This window comes from Haliotis asinina, chromosome 2 (genome assembly GCF_037392515.1).
Source record: "Haliotis asinina isolate JCU_RB_2024 chromosome 2, JCU_Hal_asi_v2, whole genome shotgun sequence".
NCBI classification, from domain to species: Eukaryota; Metazoa; Mollusca; class Gastropoda; order Lepetellida; family Haliotidae; genus Haliotis; species Haliotis asinina.
Window position 1 is genome coordinate 46,077,730 of NC_090281.1, and position 26,740 is coordinate 46,104,469.

At 41.5% G+C, this 26,740-nt stretch overlaps 1 protein-coding gene across 2 annotated transcripts; it reads right to left on the bottom strand.

Annotated features, from left to right (window-relative positions):
• Positions 1 to 1,403: 1,403 nt before the first annotated feature.
• Positions 1,404 to 16,809, bottom strand: LOC137272585 (uncharacterized). 2 transcript variants are annotated; one of them, XM_067804975.1, is made up of 17 exons: positions 16,712 to 16,809; positions 15,547 to 15,857; positions 13,992 to 14,149; positions 13,332 to 13,584; positions 12,241 to 12,346; positions 10,634 to 10,730; positions 9,990 to 10,085; positions 8,546 to 8,596; positions 7,622 to 7,706; positions 7,242 to 7,301; positions 6,576 to 6,752; positions 5,669 to 5,810; positions 4,774 to 4,885; positions 4,345 to 4,417; positions 3,348 to 3,506; positions 2,598 to 2,740; positions 1,404 to 1,669 (listed from the first exon to the last, which is right to left on the bottom strand). In XM_067804975.1, the coding sequence occupies exons 1-17, from the start codon at positions 16,794 to 16,796 to the stop codon at positions 1,438 to 1,440; spliced, it is 2,340 nt and encodes a 779-aa protein (XP_067661076.1). In that variant the 5' UTR covers positions 16,797 to 16,809; the 3' UTR covers positions 1,404 to 1,437. The 2 variants fall into 2 exon arrangements, with proteins under 2 accessions (XP_067661076.1, XP_067661077.1); XM_067804976.1 differs by lacking the exon at positions 16,712 to 16,809 and adding an exon at positions 16,435 to 16,500.
• Between the last annotated feature and the right edge of the window lie 9,931 nt (positions 16,810 to 26,740).

Here is a 26,740-nt window from a genome sequence, read left to right on the forward strand (position 1 = left end):
TTGAAACTTAAACTCTATCTTCTATCCTGGAAGCGTGGTAGGAGGCGAACCATTTGATTTAGTATATACCACAGGCTTCCACAACGCTCACTTCGCACACACAAACAACCAATCTAAGAACAATTTACGGAGTCTGGTGGAAATCTGTGCATAGTGACACCATCACCCGACATCAAGGAGCAATTGACGGCAACACAACAATTCGGCATGTCTTTGGTGACGTCGAGAAATCAGCAACATGACGAGCTTCCTACACATTTTCTATACAACTAACTGAAAATCGTTCCTTCTATGACGTCACTGCAGGGCACAGGCGACAGAGTTACGTAACCCGTCTGTGGTTTCGTTTGCGAGTGAGAGAGAGGCAGACGGCTTTTCGCAACTTTTAAGCGCTTGGTATTAATTAACTACATGTTTTGTTTTAAAAAAAAAAAGAATGGTGTTCCGTTTATGACAATTCAGAAATCTTTCATATGCAGTGGTAAAAAGAGTACCAAAAATTGAGTTTAGTTTTTCCTTAAAACCCTCAGATATCGACTTTTGGAGTTGCTCGCTAATCTGAAGGACTGTAACCCGATGTTTTCACAGCAGTTCACTTGCACTTCTAGCACAACTTCGATTTTTGCTTTACTGGGAATAGTGAATATTGAAATTTCGCTTTCCCGGACCGACGACCTCTGAAAGTGCTAGGTTAATTAACTCCCAGTTGTTAAATGGTCATAGCTGGTTCAGTTAGCGGCTCCTGTTATTTGTTCCAGTGTTTGCTAACTGATCGATGTGACACCTGCTCTACTGTTCCTCAGTTAACAAGTTTTCATACTGACACACTCCTAAACTGACATATCGTTTCCAGTGCTCTCTCTCTCTCTCTCTCTCTCTCTCCCTCTCTCTCTCTCTCTCCATCTCTCTCTCTCTCCCTCTCTCTCTCTCTCTCTCTCTCTCTCTCAACAAAGGTGACACAAGCGGAATTCAACAAATTTCCTTTACAAGCCCGATTCTTCAGGAAAAGACAGAGCATGAACTCACCACTTCAAAACATACAACTGGTTGCACATGGTTCACGTCATACAGCATTCCAACATGAGTGAGTATGTGAATTTAGTTTCACGTCGCATTCAGCAATATTCCAGCTATATGTCGGCGGTCTGTAAATAATCTAGTCTCAACCAGACACTCCAGTGACCAATAGCATGAACAACAATCTACGCAACCAAGACAGCGAGCCTGACCACCTGACCCTGTTGGTCACCTCTTACGACAAAGAACGGGTTGCTGGAAACAGTTGAAACTGAGATGTTCAAGAGTACATGCTTGAAAGGGTCAATGATTAGAAACAACTCATCCCACGTGGTCTATGTCATCACGCACTCTCATCTGGTTTGTTTGAAAAACAGGAGGCAAAGTCTCGAATATATAATTATTTAGTAGCAACTAAAGCTACTCGGAAGTGCAAGTAAGCGCTCTGGAGAGAATAGTAGCAAACCCTTTGGGACCAATAGTGCATTTAACGGTGACGACCTGGTCATTGAGGCTGAACCAGAATGTGACCACCTCTCCGGGAGCACCCGTAATGCGAATAGTGACATCGGTGTCCATGCTGATATCAACGACTCTCTGCGGAGACATCGGCACCCACTTGTCCAACTCGCCAAGGACGACGACCACGGTGCTGAAATATATGCATGAAGTGGGTACATAGTAATGTTTGTCAGGGAAAGTATGGTTTTCTCTGAGTAGTTAATGGGACCGTGGGATATCCTTGGAATTAAAGCGTTCGTTCGTCACGCAGGTTCGATTGCCAAGATAGGTTCATTGTCTGAAGTCAATTTCTGGTGTCCCCGCTTTGATAATGTTGTGATATGCTAAAGTGGCGTGAAAGGGATATCGATTAATAACTCTGAGTTTTTGTCTGTGCAAGATTGCATATGTGTGAGTATCAGAACTTGATAGAAAAAAATCATTCACGGATGTCGAACGAGCATTCAACACATATAAATTTCATTAGAATGATAACAAATATTTTTCATGATAACATATAATCATTCACAGATTTGATTCGAACTTCTATCCAATGCTCAGTTACGAAAATCTGAAACATTTCCTACCTGTTGATTATTACAAGTCAATACATTGATAACACAACAGTCTCGTTTCCTGGGCTCCGTCCTATTGCGCATCTTAGTGCATTAGCAAGTCCTCAATTTTTTGACCTCATTCAACTGGATATATAAATATTTATCGGTATTATTTGATACATCTAATCACTTTATATTGCAACACTACGCTTCTTTTAAACATTACAAACACGTCGTGCAGCGTGCTCTGTCGTACAGCGTGCTCTGACAATGGCGGTCTTGTATAGCCTTGATATTCTGTCCAATCAAATTGTCCATGACAAGAATGCACAATGAGCGCGTAACAGGCGTAACCAGTGAGCCATATGAAATATGAATCATTTTACGACCTCACCAAACACGTACAGTCTGACTACTTTCATTTAAAAATGACAAGAAATGAAACATGATATTCATGTTTCGGTTTGCTTCAAATTATTTCACGACCGTATGTTACCTTACTTACTTATATATCTTACTTACTTATCGCCCATGGCTATGGTAGGTGAGGTATAGAATAGACAGTAGTTAACTGTTGAACAGCCAGACAGTTCAAGGGGACTGTCATCCGTGAAGATGTCGATGCTGCTTGTGCTTTTATGGGAAAATACTCTGCTGGTGGGAAACTGCAGCAAAAGCGAAACAAATGTTAAGAGAAGATTGTTTATTTTTACAAGAACTTCAGCATTATTTGTGCACAGGATCTTTAGAGTAAAAGTACGTGCTAAATGTCAATAGCAGATACGGTATGTCGTAAAACGTCATGCTGTTGTTCTGCAGAGATGCGTATGGGTTGCGAAAATACCCACGTGTTGCTTGGAGTAGACAGTCATTGTTTCTTTTGACAGTCATCGTTTAGGGTGTGATTGAGGGCGGTGGAGTAGTCTAGTTGTTAATTTGTTCGCTTGTCACGGCGAACTCACGGGTTCGTTTCCACACATGGATACAATGAGTGAATTTCTGATCTACCCCAGCGTGATACTGCTGAAACATTGCTAAAAGCGGCCTAAAACCATAGCCACTCACTCAGTGCACAATTGTTCATGACCTTCCGTCTCACCATCCCCTTTCTCTCACCTGTAGTTATCAATTCAGTGTAGTTGTGAAACCACTGTAAAAGTTAATTAATCCTTTGTATCTGGTAATATTAAATATATTCATTCATTCATTCATTCACCCCAGTAACCAATGTATATTACCTGTAGGTGTTCTGTGCTTTCTGTTGTGAATTACCTGATTCAGCTGTTGAAAGCCTGCATCTGTTGGGGATATCGTGTACCCTGCCAGGAGATCGGCGGCCAGAATGATACCAAACTTCCATATTCCACCCAGGTCGCAGTAAGTGGTGTATACCTCCCCAGAAGGGCCGTTGAAGTCTGCACCAAACGCGAGCTGTAGTAAACAGGAACAAGACTTACCTTCTGGAGTACTGTTTCACAAATGAAGTACTCTATACTTATTATATTGGATCCTTGGGTTATCAGACATACACATGGTCTGGACAGATGACTGGGTCCATTCATTGTCATAATGACATTTCGGTACATATCATTGTGTCAAGTGATTGATTGTGGTAAACCTTGCAATTTATTGACCAAATTTGTTGTCCCCTGTCGCCCTAATGACTTTAGGACTATAATGGAATTTTTGAGTCTGCAAATACCCGAATAATTAACATTATTTAATGGAGTTGTTTGTGTGGGATATAGTTACTTTTGAGAATTTTGGTAAGAGAGGTAACTGGCAGTTGTACCAGACATCTTAAACTTCACGTATCCGGACAATATTTGTGAATACGTGTAAACGAGGTTCGACCGCAGCGCTGAATTATTTTCAGCCCTCTTGCCTTCAACAAAAGCCCATTTTTTTCATGTGTTAAGAAATCACAAGCCAAGACATTGCAACAAAACCTCATCAGGATAAAATATATATCCATGCGAACATATGCTGTATGCAAAAGAATGCTGTATCTTTGTTTCCAAAAGATATATTGTCGATGTGAGATTCTAGCCGAGAAACAAGTTCAGTCAATACAGGGCGGTGGTCAGAGAACCGCCACACAATACTGTCTACGGCATCGACAATGCGTTAACGACTTAGCAACATGGATAACAAAGGAGTACGACTCAATCAACACGGCGAAAACACTATTACGAGGATAGCAAATAAGTTCACCGATGCACTAACTTTCATTTATGGGCGATATACTGAGAATCGATCAACATATTACCCTTCGTATTTGATTATCTATGGCTGTTGCAGGTTTAGACGGTTTGAGAATCTTCCCTTGGGCATTGACACTCCTGCAAAAATAGTAAAAAATACCAAAACCTTTGATGTACTGTGGAATGCATGAGAAACTGTGTTTCTGCCACATTCTAATCAGCGGTTTGATAATATGATTCATAAAAGTTTCAGCAAAAAAAAATCTAGTTTTCAAGTAAGTAACTCTTTTGCCGGCATTTGAATTGAAATCTACAACCTTACCAACGATTGAAAGTATTTGGAGACATCATGCTAAAATTGTTAATGGTTTCGAGCTTTGTCGTGTCCGAGTTTGTGTTCTAAATGATGCAACCCAACGCAATCCAATTTAGCTGTGGGAGTACCGACTTAATGGTCTTACGTTGTATGGAGTACGTCAAGGTTTACTACTTACTTCATTATTATTGATTCGTTGAATGCCCCAATCATATCCCCTGGTCCTACAGGACCAGTGCTGAGGGTAGCTATCAAGGCATTCAGCTCCGTGTTTGGTTCGGATGTTCCTCCTGAAATGATGAATATCTATCATGTGTGACTCTCTTTCCAGCTAACAATTTCATGTTGTCACAACGATGTCACAACGTTATTCTGTGGAATCCAACGTGGTGGCCTGAAGATGTCATACGTCATTTTACGTAGCCTCAAAGTAGTCACTTGACGTTAATATATTTTTGACGGTGTCTTAATGTTATGTTTAACATTACTAGTTGAATAGTTTGATTTGTTTTATTTGTTTTATTTCAGAAGCGAACAGTACATAAGTAACAAAGCAGAAATTCACTTCAATGTTTATTCGTCAATTTGCATGTTGTTTTGGTTTTCTGAAGCTGCCGCTGTACAATGAAGAAAGAGTCTCAAAGTTTTACAGAAGACTCAATCATGACAAGATGTTATAACGTTGTGAAGAGACAAGAGCATAACATTTCTCAACATAAAGTTGCACCGTTGTTTTAACGCTGTTTTCACACAAAATGACGCAATACTAACGTTGTGACAACGTAGAGCTATGACGTTACCAATCCATGACTTTCCCACAACGTTGCATTAACGTTGTGGTTTTGTTGGGTTTCAACGTGACTGGTTAACTTTCTAATACAAAATGTGTGATAAAGACTACACTGTTCAGTGTAAAGTTCAAAGGTTGTGATCAAATACATATATGTGTTAACTATCAACAATGGATTGTTATATATACACGATATTAGCAATATGGCCTCACACAGTGGTTAGGTCAATGACACACACCCACACATGTGTCTTTAGGAACCTATCTATGTATATTAATTTACCAATATATTTATTTCCTGGTTGATATCGCGTCGTCCAGAAGGTGTCTTTGAATGGCCTGATTCCCATGGCGTGAGCGAATATTGATGAGACACCGATCTTCCATTGTTCCAAGCCTGGGTGATAATCATTACTTACACGGGCCTTTGGGAGAACAAATACACACCATGTAATATATTGTATGTCATGAACTATCACAATTACCACTTCATGCTGGCATATTAGCATCAAGGTTGGAAGAAAGAAAGCTAGTTATTAATGTAATCGAAATATCGGATCAAAACGGACTTTTCATCATCTTCACGGTGCCTTGAGATATTTTTAATATTTCCCCACGGTTTCCTTTGATGACCAAGGCGTTATCTGCTTGTCGCTGTGGTACATAAACATATGCGTCATTTGTATATAATGTGGATATGCAAAAAAAACTTGCTGCCAGGGGACACCATCGCCTTCACTGGGACTACCCTGTGATACATGAGATTCAGCAGGGAATCCTCTTAAGTCAAGGAAAGAGCGGCAACGATAAACAGGTTTAACACCACACCTGTTATCATTTATGAAACGTTATGAGTGAAATGCTTTATGGTTGAAATTACATTAATCAATAGCTGTACTATAATGGGACTGTGGCAGTGACTTAAAGAATAAACAATATCCGAGACAATTGGATCATTACAACAGGCAGACACAGAATTACAAGAAATGGGTGATATAGGTGATTTTGGGTTTTTTTTCATTTAGACGAGTTCACCTTTACACCTGCAGTCAGAGAGTAAGCGTACTTCCAACTGACATGATCGCAGATATTAGCTTTTCGGATTTATTAAATTGATAAAAGTCCTCCTTTATGTGTATTCAAGTCAGTCTCTTTACTGTATGTATGTGTACCCTCAAGTGTATCCTCACCTGGGTAACAGCAGGAATCTCCAGGGCTTGTAATATATGTCTGGAGTTGGACATGCAGTACTGAATGGTCACGTTGTTGTCTTCACCTGCCTTTCCCATCTGTTTTAACCACGTCTCTCCCAAGGACACGTTGGTCTGTAGAGCTTTCACGTTCAGAAACTCGTGGTTCAGCCAATCCTGGGAAATATTTGAACAATGTCTACAGAAACAATCTCACCTGAGTGTGGGATATCAAATATATCAATACGAGTCCCAAACAATTTGATATATAACATAATAGAACAAAACTGTTGATATCAGAAGACATGGGGACAAGATTCTGTTTTTCATACCAAACCATTCTTCCAACGTTTTCAGTTTCTGATCAGTAATTAGTTTTGACTATTAGAATAGCAGTTAACAAGTCCTAGCGATGACATTTGACCGTGCCGTAATGTGCAATGTGACGTAGTGTCCAAGCATCCATGTGGAAAGCAGTCCTGGGGAAAATGTGACACCTTATGGATGTCAACGCCTTTTGTATACAAAGCACGACGTTCATTAGGAAGACGTTGACATTCATAAATTCTGAATCTTCACGAGTATCATTTCAAAAGGCTGTTCAAAGTCCTTATCTCTACTGGATGATCAATGATAAAACAAAAAGAACAGCTGGTTTCGACCTACCTGTTCATAAGTGATCAACCCCCATTCTCGTCCAGATTTAAGAAGGTCGTCCCAAAAGGTCTAAGTGTAAAATAGAACAATTAACATATGTTAAAAACCCTCTAACATTCCTGTGTAGATACTGCAGTCAGGCTGGTATAACACCACAATGACGTGCTACGAATATTGACCCAAAAGGAATACAATCACACTCCTTCCCTCACGTATTCAGTAGCTCAGTAGAATGTTAGTCCAATAAATAACTTTTATGTATTTATGTATCCATATAATACCGTCGCCATATGGCAGGACTGCTGCAGAGTGCGGCGTAAAATATTCAACCAACAAAACGCAAGTAGGAACTAGTATGATCTTTCCACGTGTATATACAGAGACGTTACCTGATCGTCGGGAACCGCTCTTATGCCTTCTATAATGAACTTGTACTTCCCACCGTTTTGTTTAGCATAAGTGGTATCCCCCGACCTGTTCAACAGAGATATTTTCTAGCTGAGGCCACCGCCTTTGTTGACTTATTCACAATAAAGAAGCTGGATTCCATAAATCTTGCTTTTCCTAAAGAAGACCTTGCAGTACATTTGGAAGTACGTGTTGCATTCCGATTGGTTGGGAATGGCATTCTAGATGTCATGGATGCCACAGGAACTTATGTCTGTCTTTAATACTAAAAAGATTTTGTCTATTATCAGAAGGCATCACTGCTGAATGTCTTTGGTGGAATTCCCATAATACCATGTGCAGGTTTTTAGGAATCAGGTAGCCACGATGCCATGTATTCGGGAAGACGATAGTCTAAAACTGAAGAAAACTTTACTAATAACACAACTTGACACTTACACACTCGGACACTCGCACTCACGTTACTATAGACAGAACATGCTCATGTATTCCAGAGTACATTTATTCTATAGTCTACCAGACAACACCGCGTCTCTATTACTGATAAAAACAGTAGAAATGAAATCAAGCGAATTTCATGTACACCAACATTGTTTAATAGCATTTTTCTCTTATTTGGAAAGATCCATAGGTTTATTTCTTCAATACGAGGAACGCTATACTGTTAGAAAATACAAAATAGATCTATTGCAAAGGTTTGCACATGTTTAAAACACAAACATCAACGACGACAATACATTTGGGCATTTCTGACGAACCAATTTTCTTGGTTACTATAGGTCATATCTGTGCTTGAGGGTTTCATCCTTACAACGCACTTTCTTCCGTCTTTCCTACCACATCATGGTGAATCGCCTTGATAAATGAACTTAAAGAAGCAGAAAAATAACAAACTCCTCACTTACCAAAATTTGTTGTGTGCAGACACTGGTAATCCAGTCTTATTGTACAACCATCTACAAGAAAACATTCATTGTGAGATATTCAGTCAACGCATTAAGCTTTAACATCAAAGATACTGATGTATTCACTGCATCAGTATTGTGAGGATGAGGAAGTATCAAGAAATACAAGTATACGTAAAACCGTTGCATTTACAGCTTCAAGAGTTCTGTTCATTTGAATCTGGAATGAGCCATTTTAACTCGTCATGTATTGCATGTGAGCGTATCATAAACCAGTGCCTGTTTGTTCCAATGTTTTCAGTAATTCCTTCGTAAACATCAATATTGCACATTTCTTTGTGTAATAGTTGTTAACCAGCTTCTGCATTTCGTATTAACTAACAGGTATTTTAGCAAAGTCATAAACATCATGTTCGAAATCCGTCATTCAATATTTGAACACCAATCAAGAAACTTATTAACACTTGTTATCACATCCTCAGGACTTGAAGGGCATTTCCCTCCGTGTATCTGTATCCTTGAAATAAACTATATCAGTGAAATATATGAAAATTTAAAATTGTGGTCGACAGTTGATGCTAACTCTGGTCAACTTTCGTTTTCTTCTAATTCAAAACACTAAATAGGAAATGCTTTGCTACTTTGTGTGCTTGACTATGGGAACTGTTTAAGTAACAGCTGTGTTTCGATGTGTTTGACTAGCCATAAAATAACTATGTTTCGTTGTGTTTGACTAGCCATAAAGTAACTATGTTTCGTTGTGTTTGACTAGCCACAAAGTAACTATGTTTCGTTGTGTTTGACTAGCCATAAAATAACTATGTTTCGTTGTGTTTGACTAGCCATAAAATAACTATGTTTCGTTGTGTTTGACTAGCCATAAAATAACTATGTTTCGTTGTGTTTGACTAGCCATAAAGTAACTATGTTTCGTTGTGTTTGACTAGCCATAAAGTAACTATGTTTCGTTGTGTTTGACTAGCCATAAAATAACTATGTTTCGTTGTAATTGAATACGCTAATAACAACAATCTATCGTTGTGACAGGATAGTCAAATAAAAAATATGTTTCGTTGTGTTTGAATGGTCAAATAACATCTATGTTTCGTTGTGTTTGAATGATTATAGTAAAAGAAGTTAGCTATGTTTCGTTGTTTTCAATGGCCAACAATTTTCTTTCGTTGTCATGGAATAGTCAAAACAACTTTGTTTCGTTACGGAAGAATAATGACACAGCAACATTAGGAGTGAAAAACGAAGCATGTTCCGTTGTGTTTGAATAGTCGTCGTTCAGTTGGCGGTTTGAACAGCTTGTGGCAATTCTGCTTGTGCAGCCATTTGGTTCTCTGGTAGTACCTCTTTAATACTTACTGTGTAATACCAGTTTAGTATGATAGGACTGTATTGAGGCAGCAGCATGGTAGGTATGAGCTTGATAACTTACTGCATCCCATGGGGAAATATGTCTGGGCGGCCTGTCCATGTCTTTACTCCGTCCCCGACTCCCTTAAAGTACCACCACGAGTCATACTGTATGTATCTGCAACATAACGCATTATCCTTTGTTGGATCTAGCTGTTTTCAATTATATACAACTAACTATACATGAAATAAGATACGCATTAAAACATTTCCATTTGTGTTGTGTCATACTTTTTTAATCGTTGACAATAATGACATGGTTGAAGGCAAAGTACTTTCTTTGACGTTTTCTGAAACGTAATCCTGACGCTATAACAGACCATTTTGAAGGTTCTGTTTCAAAATTAGCCAATAAGCACATAAATTTCAACATAGATTTAAGATAATACTATTGTGAGTGCAACACATTCAACAGTTGTCGTTTCTGGTTGTTTTGAGCCTTACTTTCATGTGATCTTTTCTTATTTACAGTACACCAAAACCATTGCATAACCAGTGTGGACCGGATTTATGTTGTGTAATGTTGTTTTACGCCGCCTGTAGCAATGCTATATAAATTATAGGTCATATATTATAAGTCATATGTTCACACACGTTTCCCCCATTTAACAGACTGGTTGAAGACACATTGGTGAACACACCTTCTGAGAATCTACAAGAACTTACTTGAATGGAATGCCAGTTTGTGGAAAATAGTTAATGACATCAAGTATCGTATCTTCGTAGGTTTTCCCAGATACAGTGTTATAGTAGTAGTATGCTCCTGGTAAACATAAAAAATGTCAACGCAAAAGAACGAAAAAAACGCGAAATAACTTCTCGCCATGCAGACTTACGTTTTTTTAATCAAAAATGACAATTACTAGTTTAGAAAAACTAGTTAACACATTTAAATATGACTTTTACAAAGGTGCTCCTTTGTAACAGTTATTATGTCTCTGTGACAGTTATTATGTCTGTTAAATCGTGGTGATATGAGAAGCGTCAACATTGTTACAATGAATGGGCACCTGATCGGTAGCCTTGTATTATACTCTTCACAAAAAATATGCAAAAAGTTGTTGAGACTGTTGAATTGATTTATCTGATAATATTGATAACATCCACCGAACACAACCACCCTCAAAAACAACATACAGAAACAAATGTGTGGCATGAATCTGCTCCACACGACACACATAGATTCCACACCAAATACTTTAAGGGCTCATTTGGTCAATGCAAAGACGTGTAGAAGCTTGCATTCGTGCTCGTGATGGTCATGCGCGTAACTGAACACTGCTTCACGGTCCAGTACTGACTTGAACTTCAATGTTACACTTTGCTCCAAAAATGCAGTCTATTATTACTCGTACGTAAGTCCCAAAACAATTGATGTATATTTAAGTTTTCTAGGTTTTTAAATGTAGCATTTTTGTCACTTTGATGTATGGCTAATTCTCTGCATAAAAGCCAATGGCTGAGGGGATGGTGTAAATCCAGATAGGGTCCATACAGGTAGCAAAAGTAATGTAAGTCCCCATGGTCCCTATCTAGTATGGTGATCTACCTTCAGTTGTAGGCAATCTATAGCCCTTTTACATCTAATCACTAGTTTTACATTTTTATCTGTGATATTCCAGTTATTTTTACTGTCCTTCGTTAACAGGTTTTTACATGCTATTGATTAATATGTATTTTTGTAATTAATCGTTCTCGTCCCGATATGGCTGATATATTGCCCTTGTGACGATAAATTTTAACTCACTCACTCACTCACCATTATTACTCAATAACATTTCATTTCATTTTGTTAATCGTATGTGCATATTTGTCGATTACACCATTCCATGATTTGCAATTTCAATAATTGAAAATGTAACATTAAAATATGCGTTGCTTAACTTTTTGTGAGTATATAAATAGACGTCCTTGGATCTATTCACTATATAGCAATTATCTGAAGTTTAATTTTGTTGTGAAACAAACCTACTCACCTACTTTCAAATAAAAAACATTGTTCGATTATTTCTTTTAAAAAAATACATATTTTTCCGTTTCTAAATACATCCCAACAGTGTGTTATCGTCATATATAAAAATGCTCATAAACTTTTAATTACATTGCTATTGCCAACATACTCCGGCTTATTGATGGTTGTTTAATATGCTCGCGTTTGAGTCACAAAATATCTAGTGACCCTTTAACAGTGAGACTGAATATCTACAGCTGGGCGGATAGCTGGAGAGGGCAAGCGTAATCAGGCTATGAAGAACCGTGCCAATGTGTTGTACCGTTATCTGTCCAGTATCCGATATAGTTGACAGTCAGGTCAGTTTTGACATAGCGGTCATCACGCTGATAGTAGTGTTGTAGGAACGCCCCCCAGTCCTCCAGGGCCTTGTAGTACAAAGATAATAGTTCAGCAATTGTAACCAAGATTCGAAGGCGAACAGTGATGATGTCTAGACGATATGAACAGTCAAACAAGTTTTTTAATGCACATGGGTAGATTGATATGAAAGCGGGGTCCCGTCTCCCTAAATCTTCATTGTTTTCGTTTTGTGGAACTTTAGATAGCTCAAAATATTTCATAGGTCCCATCAACACAAAGGTGTTTGAGTTTATGTACATTAGTTAACTTAATGTGGAGGAGTGTATATACGTTCGAGATCGGAGATTTATAATATTATCATCCAAAACTGTGTTCCACAGAAGATCGGACGATATTGCCTAGGAGAATACGTTTTGGCTGTAGATTTTGTACAATGCTATGACGTCATGAAGTTGATGATGTCACAAAGCTATGACATCGCTGCACTGCAAATCTAATGGCATTGCTGTGTTCAGAGATGTACACTTTTCATTGAAAGATAACGAAAAATTATTTTGGATGATAAAGAGAATCTCAACCTCGTGCCTACTGATACCAATTATATGAACACTCGTTGATCCTCGACAAGCCTTGTTTTTTTATCAACTCGTGTTGATATATTTGATATCAGTAGACACGAGGTTGAGATTGTGTTTATCAACCAAAATCATTTTTCATTACCTTTCAATGAAAATTGTGACATTCTATATATAATTTCCAGCAAGTAATACGATCTAACATAACACTATTGACATCACCCGATTTTTACAACATATGGTTTCACTTTCTCTTGTTTGTAACGCTTGTTCTAAAATCAGAGTTCAAAGAGTTTCAGAGCATTTTGACACATTGTTTAGCATAACAATACAATGCAATGAAGTTCGTTTAAAAAATGTGAAATATTAACGGTTGGGGTGGGGTGGGGAGTGGGGGTATCACGAGCTTCTTTTTCCATATCTGCATGAGGGATAGTGCTGATACGCAGTTGATCACAGGATTATTATCACATACCTTGTTTACTCCTTGGTTCCCGCAGTACGCGATGGTCATCATCTCAAAGTCCTTAGGTACATCAGTAACTGTTCCAAGGGGGCCCCAGTGAGCGGCTCCCTGTATATCTAATATTGATTTGTGCCACATGGATGATATCATGAACTTACTGGCTGGAGATATGACGAAGGCAGTGGCTGATTGGTTTTTGTTAAATATTACCAGAGGCCCACCAGTAATGCCCTGATTATAATCAGTCATCACTTCTCCCCATCTGAAACAAAGGTTCATCTCAAAGCATTAATGCATTGAAATGTAGACATTTTACACATTGCATGCGCAATATAGACCTAAAAAGGTTTCTTGGTACCAGGTCCCTTATATAATTTCAGTCACATGAATGAATCCACGTATTATCTTTCTAAGTTGCCATTTCATAATGTTATAACAAATATACACATGGAAAAATCTATCGCAACACTTCACATTTATCTCATCAAAAAAAAATAAATCAATTTGTCTGGTTATATTTATCCTCGCTGAATAATTAAATGACAAATTTAAGCACACGGAAAGGAACAACAAACAAAAAATGTTTTAGATGAATAGAATTGGCTTCACGGGATATAAAATCATAGTGTTTCGTTCCTTTGTCCAATTTTTAAGTTACGAAGTACTCACGGCCCGAACTTCCTTCTCGTGTCGCCGGTCATCATACCACCGTATGACAAGAAACCAAGACCAATGTTTGACTTGTCAACCACTTGGAAGCTTGGGAAGCCAGAAATGGTTTCATCTCTCAGACTGGCACTGGTGCCATGGACGTCATCAAGGTATTTCTGTGAGAAGTGAGAAGTGCGTGTGATACATCCAAGGTAACACGTGGGTCTGTACATTATTGACTTTTAAACAGGCAAACGTGGTTGATAGCATGAGCGTCAGTTATGAGGTCACAAGGGACTATAGTGTGGCCAGTGGAAGCTCATTATTGTTAGTTGAACAAAAACGATGATAATTATATATACAAAATGACTACGTACGTACTCACTACTTAATTGCATATCATCAAAACATTATAAGCATTAAAATGGGGGTTTGGATTGCAGATAGATAATTTTCATAATAGGATATATTGGGATGCCAAAGCATATACTGCGATATTTATTGCAATGTATTGCAAGTAGTTTTTTTAACAAAAAGCTACTCATAATTGAAGTACTCTTTTATTTATAAACCCCAAACACAACAAAATCACAATGCTTATTTAAGCTTCGATACAAAAATAACCTTTTAATATTGACAAAATATAAAATATAAATTCTTTCAACTCAAAATGCTGCCATACTGAAGCCTTTGCCATAGTATTGAGGGGCATTACATTAAATTGCTCGTTGTTGGGGTTGGCATTTTCCACCGAACGTATAACTTTCAGTGTGAAAATGGAAATATTCTAAGATTTCCGAGTGTTACGCAGTTTTCCGAATGCATGTCAAAATACTGGTTTTCGATCAGCGTATGGCAAAACGTATTGTTTCCATGTCTGAAACCGGTAATTTTGCACAGTCCTAATTAAAGACAAAGTTTGAAAGCTGAAATCGTAGCGGAAACACTATAAACGTCATGTTCAAACCACAACCTTTAAATCAGTATCAAATATATCACGATTTCTTGTGGATTTGTTTTCTTCATCTATACTCTATTAAAAACCAAAATAACACTTTCCTTTACAATAGGTTTACTTGCTCTTCACAATTGTCAAACCTCCTTAACGTATACTAACTGATTAGTTTTCTTTCAGGTGTAAAAACGTAAACGTTATACCGAAATAGAAACGACAGGTGTCCTTGAACACCCGAAAGACATCTCTGTCAAAAGCCAAGTTTGATGTGCAACTTTGACAATATCATGAGTGTGAGTTTGTTTACGGTCCCCACGTGATATATTCATTCGTATCTCCCTGACGATCACACAACTCGTGCAGACATTTGGCACATTAAGTTAATGTGGCTTTCCTACCCTTACGAATTGAGCATTGACAGACTGGGTGGACTGGGACACTCAGTCACAGTGCTTTGCCCAAGTTTACTTATGTACCCGCAGCTAGATGTTTGCATGCATTAATGTGGCCACCATCTGGTCATGTACCAACGGATTCGTGGTTTTTTTTCGTGTGCCCAGGTTTGTGTGTTGTACGTTAAGGGTTGTGACAACACGGAAAGGGTCTAAATACGTCTACCTGTTTAAACAACACCAGTGGGTAAATGGGTTGTACGTAGTATATGAGACTTGTCTGCATCTGATGGGATCCCGCCTTGTAAAGGAAGTCAACAGATTGCCACTGACCCATCCTGTTCACGCCGCTCCCATTTGTGACGCTGACCAGGGGGAGTGTCCCTTCCTCCACCGAGTACATCTGACCATCAGCCCTGAAGAACGTACTCTCGCTGAACAACCAAGGGACTCCATTGATGTTTAAGGTATAATCATGATCATCCGTTATTGTCAGGGACAGTTCGGGCGATTTTGAAATCGGTATTGTTCGAGTAGCTGTAATAGAATATATTTGTGTTTAATTGTTTATGGTTTCCAGACAAGAAGCGCAGTACAAACATCGGGGAGTTTCTTGTTTTTTTGTTACAAAGCGTATGTATTGTTGCAAAGAATGGGCGAAAATAGTCTGAATTATCCCCAGAAACAATAATGTACAGGTATATATTACTATTTAATTTAATGATATAGAAAAGTAATTTGAAGACGACGATAAAGATATTTATATCAATATTGTCATACCCACGTCAGAACGAACATCAATGTGCATTTAAAACCCATTATGTGAGTATACGACCTTCTCAGAATTATTTCTGAATCACTATATCGACGTAATTGCCGTTTTGACAATTCTGTTAATTAGCACGCTGTTATTGATTATGCGAGGATACAAAATCTCGCCCTTTAATCAACTTCCTCAGTGAGTCCAAACATCTCGGTCTCTATCATTCACATATACGCACTCCATATATATGTATATAAATACCTGCTATACAAATATATATTCCTATATATTTGACTACGACTTTGGGTGGTCCTGCAGTGAAAAGCGACGTGATTCCCAAAACATACTTACGCATAAAAACACTTTGATTGTACCTTGACACCGAGTCTTGTCCTACCTGTACGTGTTTGTCTCCAAAGTGTTCACGTATACGATATGCGACACTTGAAGTCTCTATCTCTTCAATGGGTACAGCTAACACATATAGTTTCTGATTACGTTCATGTGCTCTCGAGAACCAGCACAAGTGTTAATGCGCCCATGTGAAACCTCCACACATCTGCCATTTTTGAAAAATCGCTTTGTCTTATCTAATATTTTGAAACTGACTGTAAATGACTGCACTTACCAAATGCGCCGACAACAACAAAAATAAGCAGGATTGTTGACAGAATAACATCACGGTTTACGTCCATCTTGGCATAAGAGGTCATGTGTCACCGGGTTATCAGACGCCTATCACTGAGTGAAGTGCATACTGATATGTACTGTCTAGGCAAAGACAATGACAAGAAGATAACGCGTCGTGATATCCTACTGGAAAATGTTTGCGAAATTCAGAGCTAAAGCCGTATATAGTTTTTAATGTCTTACACAATTGCTGGATTGAATGTGCCCAGTCAGTGTGAGAGTCAATCATTACATGGCTCTGAAAAGCATTCGTAATGTTCATCAGTTTAGTGCGCTTTTCCGTCATCAGAAATTATATTCACCCAGAGCACCCATGTGGGGAATAGAACACGGTGTGACGGGTGACCGTTTTAGCAACTAAGCTAACCCGATCGCTCCTTATGTTTACCTTTATGAGTTCCATCTAGCAGGACTTCCCATATTCAAATCGTCAGGAAACCTATATAATTCAAACTAGTTTTTTTGTAAACATGATAATGAAACATGATGGTGAAGCATTCGATGCATCAATGACAAAAGTCATGTTCGAACGGAAGTCCCTATTTTGAATGGTAGTGTGTTTTTAAGTATTGTGTATGGTGGATAATTGACTTTCCTTTGCATGTGCTTGTGACGGAGGGATTTTAACGATCATGTGGTATCATCACTTGTTTTACGATGGCCTGTGCTGTTTTTACGATTGTGAAACTGTTCATGTCGATTTTCACTAAAGGTTTTGTTGATCTATCATAAAATGGATAGTATTCTCGACAGAATAAAACCAACGTATATTTTCGCTATCAGATACAGATAGAGATATCGATGCAAATTAGAGAGGCCATATGCAAATGTTAGAGACTACTTTCAAAGTGTAAACTAACATGGCGTCAAAGGTCGACGAGTCGTGTCAGGACCGACGTCCCTGGTTACGGTACTGTCAGTGCTTTGATTTTAGAAAGATTCAGTTTAGTTAGGTTATGATGGATTGAGTGGATTACAAAGAGTAGTATATACAATGACAGTTCTGGACCACTTTCAAGAAATGTCTCTACAAAGCCTTATTTACTAAATAAGGCTTTGGTTGGGCCCTTAGTTCTTGCTACTATTACCCCTACTACTTAACGTGTGTTGGAGGTAACACTGTGCCGTACGGTACGATCAATAATTCTTCTCTTACAAACCCCCTACCCGGCCCATCCCTCAAGTAGTACAAGTTAGGTTCGTCGGCTTTTATATCCACTTTATCTATGTTGTAAGTTTTGACTGACCATATAGGATCGGTGGCCCGCTTACGGCTATCACCCTCGTGTTCCCCCGGCTGGTATAGATACCTCACTAGGGCCCTATCTGGTATCTGTTTCTCCTTCCCACGCAATGGAGCGGCCGACTCTGCAACTATTGATTTTAGTTTGATAGCGTCTGCCGGTTTCTTACCGGTGAGACGGGTGACTTCATGGTTGATTGCCGACACCACCTTGGGTAACCTCGTGACCCATTCAGTCGATCGTTTTCCAGGGGTGACCATCTCCCTAGCATACTGATGGCCGAACAAGCGCTCAGCCAAAGTCCTATTAAATCTCTCAACTATGGCTTGGCTGCGATGGGCTCCGGCCGTGCCACGCCTGACCTTTGTATCGTGTTTGGCTAGCAGTTGTGACACGGCACCCATGAACTCCCGTCCGGGGTCAACTTGCAGCTCTGTTGGCCACGTCAGCGGGCTGCGTTTGTATATGCGTTCGAATCCTCTGGCTACCTGGGCCGAATCTTTCGTGGTCAAGGGTTCGGCTTCCTTGTAACGACTGGCTACGTCCACTACGGTTAAGGCATACTTGTACCTCTTGTCGTGGGGTAGGAACAGTAGGTCTGCCTGGTGAACGCTATTAGGTATGTTAATACCGAACCTCCTTCTAGGCACGTAGCGTGGTGCCGGCAAATAGATCTGCCACAGGGCTTGTTTTTCAAGCCACGCTGTGGCTTCCTCCGGGGGTACTCGCGCTATTTTAGCTAGTTTATCTACTGCGCTAGCTCCTTTCCAGTACCCACGCGGGCTGTAGTAAATAGCCTCAAATTTTTTCATGTCCATACGCGTATGTGTTTATCCCATCAATACCTATCCAACGTTTCGTGTCCATAGGCGACAGGGACGTCTTGTTTATAGTCAGTCCGTATATCTTATGCCCATCACTTCTAAGTGTGTTCATTTTATGTCTAAAGGTACGGGTCTTGAACAGGGCTTCCTTGAATCTGGCGTGTTTGATGTGTTGTTTCACCACATACTTCTTAACCCCCTTAGCCTTCCGGATCTCACTATTGTCGGCTTTCAGTATGGAGTACATCTTAGGTCTCAAACCTATGTACTCGGCTATGGGCGTGCCAGCACACTCGTCCTTCATCTTACCTAGGACCTTTTTATTTACCGTACTGTGTATGGCATGGGTCTTAGGGTAGTCGCTGGTGTCGTATAAATCGAGGTGTTTTTTCATGTCCTCGTACACGTCCTCGGTTCGAATCTCCATCAGCAGGGAATCCGTGTCAGTGTACAGCACTTCACACCTGTCGCCGTACTGTTTCTTGAGCTCGTTGTAGTAAAAGTCGTACATCAGGTGTTTGGATAAATCGAGGATGCTCATCCCCACGTAAACAGGCCGGTTGAATTTTATGTGGCTTTTCTTCATGTGCAGGGCAACCAGGTTGTCTGTGAATATCTTACTACGTTTGAATGCAGGACTGGCTATCAATCTCCTGAGCTTGTCTTCCTCACTCGACCGAACCAGCTTCACGGTCACGCGTTTCCTCAGGTTCTCCATAGTCTTACCAAACACCGAGTTGTTCATGAGCTTGTAGAGATTTTTCTCAAAATCACTGGTGGCTTTTTTTCGTAGGTCTGTGTTCATTCTGATGTAGGGCTCCATCCATGGGCTCTGGTCGAACATGAGCACCCTGTGTATTTTGGTCAGCCTCATACCCAACGACAGGTACAGCTGTAGGTTGCGATAGTGAACGATGTACTTGGTCTTATTCATTAAGTTAGGAACGAGTTTTTCAACGTCTGTCACACGCCCACCTAACAAGTTATGTTGGTACTCAGACATCCAATCTGGGTTAACCCTCATACGTTCGGGGGCCAGGGGGTAGCTGTTGTGCGATGTGTGTAATTCCTTGGGATACTCTAAGTCAACCTCGAGGATATACCCTTTGTTCGAATCTGGTGCAACCCCCATAACATCAACGTGGGGTACCCATTCGAATCCCCCTGTAGGTAGATACTGGCTCATGGCCCAGCCGTACAGGTTGTTTGCGTCGAGATAGAGAATGTGATTGGTTGGCTTGTTAGGATCGTAACCTTTCACGTATTGATTATTTGCTTTCGCGTATCGTTTGGATGCCATGGAAATCCCACCTCGCAAGCCTTTCTCAATGAATAGGTGCATGTCGTAATCTGTGCGCAATTCCAAATTAACTCCGGTCTTTTTAAGCAAGGCGTCCCACGACAGACCTGGGCTGGTGTAATACCATGCGGGGTCGAGTTTATACTGCTTTAAACACGTCCGCCTAAACGTCTCAAACACGTCGGCTAACAGCAGTACATCTGTTCTCAAGTACAGGTCGTGATAATCACCCAGGTTCTTACAACCCAGTTTATTCCATACGTTAGTCGCGTGCGAGTAATCATCTCGTGAGACGGACGCCTCATTCAGCTTGCTATAAAAGCAGTCAATAGGGGGTAGTCTGGTCTCGGTGAACTTGACCCAACTATCCATGTACTCATAGGGGTACACACCCTTCCTCATAAGCAGGGGTCTAGTCTCGGCGTCTGTGTATCGATCGGTGATAGGGAAGGTATTGTTGGCCTTGACCAGACTGTCGAGTGACGACAGGAGGAACTGAAACGAGTCAATGAACCTAAGTCCGTTTAAGCTGAAGGAGATGTATCTCTCCATGTTGTTGGGGATGCACGTTATATTACCATCGATTTTCGCGATGGCCTGCATGATCAAGTGTGAGTCGTACCCTCTCAAGTTGTGAAAGACAACGGGGATGTTTATTGTCTTAGGGTTGATTTTAAGCTTGAGGTTGCACGCGTTGTGAGCGGCGCCTCTATACTTACCAGTTATGTGGCAGTGATCTCTCACCGAATCACCGTTAAGTGGTGAGTCACACACGTGACATTTAGTGCTACTAGCGTGAGCTAGCCTGTCGACTCGGGTCATACGCATGGGAGCGATTTTATACAATGCATTCCTAATAATTTTTTCTTCCTCCTGCAAACACTTTAGAAACCTTTCAGCCGCGTCAGGGCCCCTATATACTACCGGAGCTTTCGTTTCCCCGTCACAACGGACGACAATGTATCCAAACGAACAGGCTTTATGCTCTTGTGTTTTGTGGGTGAAGCTACCACTGGGGGAATCCCCACCCACAACTAAGGCTTCGAAGTCGGCGTATATGATATAAGGTACAGACATTTGGTTCTTGTGGTTACTGAATTTTAGGATATTATCACCTTCCTTAGGCATGTCGACTCGTATGGCCGTCTGCCCCACACCTTGGCAATCCTCCCGGTGGGATTCTAATAAATCAGCTCGACTGAAACCGTGTAGGCATCGTACACAAAAGTGTTTTTCCCCATCGTGTTTCGACTGGTCGTGCAACAACCGGCTGAGATGTTTTATCCACGTGTAGTGATACTTTTCACCTCGTTGGATCATGAATATATTGATAACTTGGCGATCCTTCACCGGGCTGACCCTGTGTACTATTGTTGTGTTACCTTCGTGCCCAAAGACATTTATAGCCAGATTATTCTGTTTTTCTACTTTAGTGATCTGGGATATGGGGGTGGGTTCATCTATACCATCCCAGTTGAGCCCATCGTCTTGGGGATAGCTAGAAAGCCTATCTGAATGAGTGCCAGCTGGAAATAAGGCTGACCTGATAGCTAACCTCAGGCAATCGTTTCCTCTATTCTTAACGTTTACTATGGCATGTTTGTTCCTATAGTAGGGAGGCAAGGCTAGGTATGACCCGCCTCTGAACGGCACGTAGTTAGCTATGTCTAGATAGACATTATCGATTTTATCTACAGCCCACCCGGACCCCAAGTGTGTGTAGCGTTCTAGGTATTCTCGTATCTGCTGAAAACTGGTATCGATTGATGTATCAATGGTCTCTGTATGTGTGGCGACCTCTTGTTGACCTCGGAAGTAAGGCTGAACATACTCAGTGGTACTCCCAACCTGCTTATCGAGCGACATTTTCACTGTGATCTGAAACTTGATACTTCCTAAGTTATTTAGTTCCTGGTTGACCTTATCAGCTATCAGAGGCTTGATATCTGTAATGTCTATGTTTCTATCAACGTGCATGCGCCAACCTCTCAAATAGTTGCCTACAGCGCGCTCAGTGCGCACGAACTGTAGGTCAATAGCTCTATTATGTCGTAATAATTCTACAAGCTGTGGTTTTCTCATACGGGAATACCCGCCTAAACCCAAATCGTGTGCCTCGGCTTTCAGTTGTTTTACAGTGGGAGGTTTTGCTACGGGGGCATGTGATAACAATGCGGTTAACCCGGCTCTCCCCAGGTTTGAATAACCCGTGTATCCAAGCTGTTTTGCTTGAGCTTTTAATTGTGTTACCGTAGGAGGGGCTTCTAAACCTAGTAATCTCAACAATGCTGACTTCCGCATTCGAGAATACCCGATCACACCTCTCTGTTTTGCGACTCTCTTCAGCTCGCGTACAGTAGCCATAGTGTTTACACCTAAGAGAACCAATGTCTAATTGGTTCACAGTAAAGGGAGGTAACCCTTAAGTGGCTGTTTCACGCATTGGAGTCTATCTTGAGCAGTCGCCTACGTTCTTTTATGTAGCCTTTTTTATTCTCGTAGATGAGTTGATGTCTGACTACGTTCGCTCCGTGAGCTTTACATAGACAGTAGTGTCCTTTAACCCCGATACCACACACAGAACACGTGTAGTTAGGACTTCCCATATGGAAACAACAGAACCCCTGATTCCTGCATTTCCTACCACAGGCCTCGGTCTTCCCCATAAGTATGTATTCGCATCGGTATGGAGCGGGTCTCATGTTTACTTATATAGGTATTTTAATTTAATTGCTTCACAACCAACGCAGTAGCTGCTATACCCAACACTATGAAGCCCAGTTCACGATTCATTTGTCCCTTGGATGGTGTGTAGTACTGAGCGAGTGTGGGTTTATTGAGCGGTTCCAATTGTTTACCAGTTAGTAGGTAGTATTCTTTCATTGCTTCATCGACATCGTTGAATGTTTGAACGGCATGGTTTTCACGCTGGAGTTGTTCGTTAATAAAATCGATCCTCTGGAGGCGTTTTTTAGCGTACTCGGCCTGTGCCCTTTGTAATTTCTCAGTAGCGAGATCGTGCCGCTTCCTTTCTTCCTGTATTTCAGCCGCGTGATCATCTCGTAGTTTCGAGAAGAGGAAATTACTCCCGGAAAATGCCAGGGCATTCACTAACGCCCCACCGACCATCATAGCTATCGTGGCCATCCCTATATTTATTTCATTATATTATCAGGTATTATCCCTTGTTTTACTAGGATGTCTTTTGTGGCCATCGCCATACCAAGGTTCATTATGAGCATACCCATATCCTGCAGGTTGAAATCTAGCTTGATAGTTGGTTGTTTAAGCACCATTTTAGTCAACCGAGCGTACCCTACTGCTAGACTGGCGACCACTGTGGCGTGGTATGCGTCGTTGACGAACGTTTTCCCCTCAGACATTATGTATATGATATAAAATATTAAAATTATAACATGATATGCGGGTCGACGGTGGGGGTACCCCCCACACCCCCAACAGTGGGGGTTACCACCTCAGGTACCACCTCACGGTGAGGGTTTCCCTCACGTGTATATAACCACGAGATAGCCAAGGCAGCAGTTACACCTACAGCCAACAACAGTCGGGGGTTGGTCACTTTATGTTGGTTACACCACCGTTTTTTACCGGCAGCTACTCTCTTAGGATTCTTCTGCCTGGTTACTGTTTGTGAAGGGGCCACTTCCCCCACTGGTTCCCTGGTCTCCTGTGAAGGAGTCACTTCCATCACTGTTGGGGGTACCTCCACTGGGGTTTCCTGTGCAGCATCCATCTATACTATTATTATTATTCTTTCTCTCAAATTGACAATGTTTTGCCGTGATAATCGCCGCCGTCACTGGAGCCAACAACATACCATATTTGTGGTACAGCCCGCAGCTGATAGAGCTCACGGCGTGTTCGATAAAAGGGTCTTTCTCGAGGTCCTCCCACAGGTAAAGTCGGCGCTCTGGTGGAATGGGAAGGAAGTGTGATACAATACCGGTGTATATCTGGGTCATAGCCGATCCTATTGTCTTTGTCATTTCTGCTCCGAGCCGGGACTCGTATCTAGCGTACAGCTTATCGATTTCTTCGGCTGACATTTTGTGAATTTTATCCGGAGTGTAGTCTCCAAAGTAATGTTTGGCTTTGCCACCAACAGCCAACGCCACCAGTTTCTCTCGCTTGTCATCAGTGGGGCCTGCCGGCGGCGTGGGGGAGACCCCCAACTGTTCGAGCAATTCCTCACACTCCATCTTATAATATAACAAGTAAGATTTAGTTTTAACTATATAATACCCGATGCAGACAAAACACAGAGAAATGAAGGTTAAGTTGCACACAACAAACACTTCAAATATCATAGCTATGCTTAGCTTTAGCTTAGCTTTGCTTAGCTTTGCTTAGCTTTGCTTAGCTTTGCTTAGCATACTATATATGCTACTGGTTGGTCGGTCTTGAGCACGAGCTTAGCGTGTTTAGTTTCAGCGAGTTGTTTCTTCACCTGTTCCCGTTCTAATTTACTCATCACATCGTTCTCTCTCAAACACTCCTCGAACGAATCCCTGTCCTTGCAGTGAAATAAGGCCACCCATCGCGTCTGCTCCCTGAGGTCTTTCAACACCGAGTTGAACTTCTGCGTTAGCACCCAGACGCTGTGATTTGCATGCCGGCCGGAGAAGGCCAGGTACGATAGCATGTCTCTCTTTTTTGTTATCTCGCGATTAGCGCTGCAGTCGTCCAGTATGAACAGCATCGGTTCCCCTTTAAATTTCTCGTGAAGAGCTTTCAACCAGTCCTGCAGGCGTGTTCCAGGGTCGATTTTGTGTACGTCCGGGTCCGTCATCACCCAAGGTCGCGCGTACGTTTTATTTATGCTCAGAGTAGGGCACATGATAACGATGTTATCGAACACATCCTTGTAGTAACCCTCCAACATATCCAACACGAAAACGGTCTTCCCACAGCCAGTCTGCCCGCACACTATGGCGCAGTGTGGGTCAGTGGGTAGTTGTGGGTACCCCTGGGGGGTGTGGGGGGACTGTTTATTGTTGGGGGGTGTGGGGGGGTACCCCCCATCAGTAGATGGCTTGCACGAATCTCCCATTGTCTATATTAAGTTGCGCGTCCATAATAACGTACAGATATAATTTCAACTTACCAGCGGGTTGAGCTTTCTTAGTAATCTGGATGGTTATCCCTTCGCTGCCGTTATCTATACGGCGCCCGCTACCGTGCAGTTTATCATCATCCGTGGATCGCATGTCCAACCATAGGGCGTACTTGGTGGTCAGGTATTCACCGATCTGCATGGAGCCGAGGTCCAGGTCCTTTGTTATATAATGTTGGGCCCCCACTGGTAGCTTTTTTATCTCATCCCACTGCTGGTGGGGTCTCATACCATGACTGAACAGCTGGTTGGGCACGCCCTCGATGGTCACTTCCACCTTTTCAATCTCGGGGTTGAAAAACTTCTCGCTGTTCCTCTGGAATGGCTCGTAATCCTCCACGGGGATGACCAGGATACCTTTCATCGATCGCGCCGGCACGTTCAGGTTGATATTCCACACAGTGTCGCTCTTATCTCGCACGACTGATCTATGCCTCAGTACGCGATCGTACAGGATAGCCATCTTCCCAGAGTACTGGCTTCGAACCTGCCTGGCCAGCTCCGGGCTAGTGACCATGTCGAACTCCAGAGAGATGTTGTCTATGGCATAACTGGCCTCATCACCGTTCGGCGTACGCACTACTTTGCTATAGTCGTTAAACGTGAGCTCGTATTCGAGCCTATCACCCAGCGCGGCCTGGTAAAACGGCGCGTGTCCCGTGAGCAACTCGAAGTCGAGCGGCACGCAGAATCGATTCCCGTATGCTCGAGCGATGGCCTTTTCACCGTCCGATAGCTTGTCTAGCTGGTCTGGCGTGAAGACATACCCTATGCGCGCCAGGGTTGATTTGCTGATACCCTGGTACACATCATTGACTCGTTCTCCCTCGCTTTTCCAGAGATCCTTGTAGCAGTGAAACACGTCGCTGTCGTCGATGCTCAGCACCTCGTTACCGCTGATCTTGACGGTCGTTTTCTTGATGATGGCTCGACCCACGTTCCACACTAGCGCGCGTTTGTCGTTGTCGGAGGTCAACGTGATATTGAACGCCAGTCGAACAGTGCCTGGTACAATGAGGTCATTCTCACCAAGGTTTGGAAATCTAACCAGCAGAGTTTGATTCTGGTCTATCTTGCTGGGATTGTTGGTGATGGTCACCGACTGTCGCACGGCTCTGGCGTCTAATGGCTCTCTCAATCTTCTGAAAGGATCTAATTTTCTACCGTACATTGTTATATAAATGAAATATATTTTTAATACTAATGGATGAAGACATACCTATGGATGATATGCGGGGCGATAGTGCCCAGGCATTCGATGATGACCAGGAGACCTCATTCTCGCAAGGTGACGAGCTCCTTAAGGGCGCCGTCGACGATTATTACAACGCAGTTGAAAATAAATCCAAACTCAAGCCGTTGGGAAGGAACTATTCCAGGTTTACCCTCAGCAATGGCACGCTGCGTTTGAAGTCTCGCCCGGAGATCGATCTCATGAATAAACGCACTAGAGAACCGCTTGCCT

Excerpts from the sequence above, each read along its gene's own strand:
- LOC137272585 (XM_067804975.1), bottom strand. The coding sequence starts at position 16,796 with ATGACCTCTTATGCCAAGATGGACGTAAACCGTGATGTTATTCTGTCA. Across the intron at positions 7,707-8,545 it reads TCTGCACACAACAAATTTTG|GTCGGGGGATACCACTTATG; the intron begins GTAAGTGAGGAG and ends TCTGTTGAACAG. Across the intron at positions 3,507-4,344 it reads TAGATAATCAAATACGAAGG|CTCGCGTTTGGTGCAGACTT; the intron begins GTAATATGTTGA and ends TGTTTACTACAG.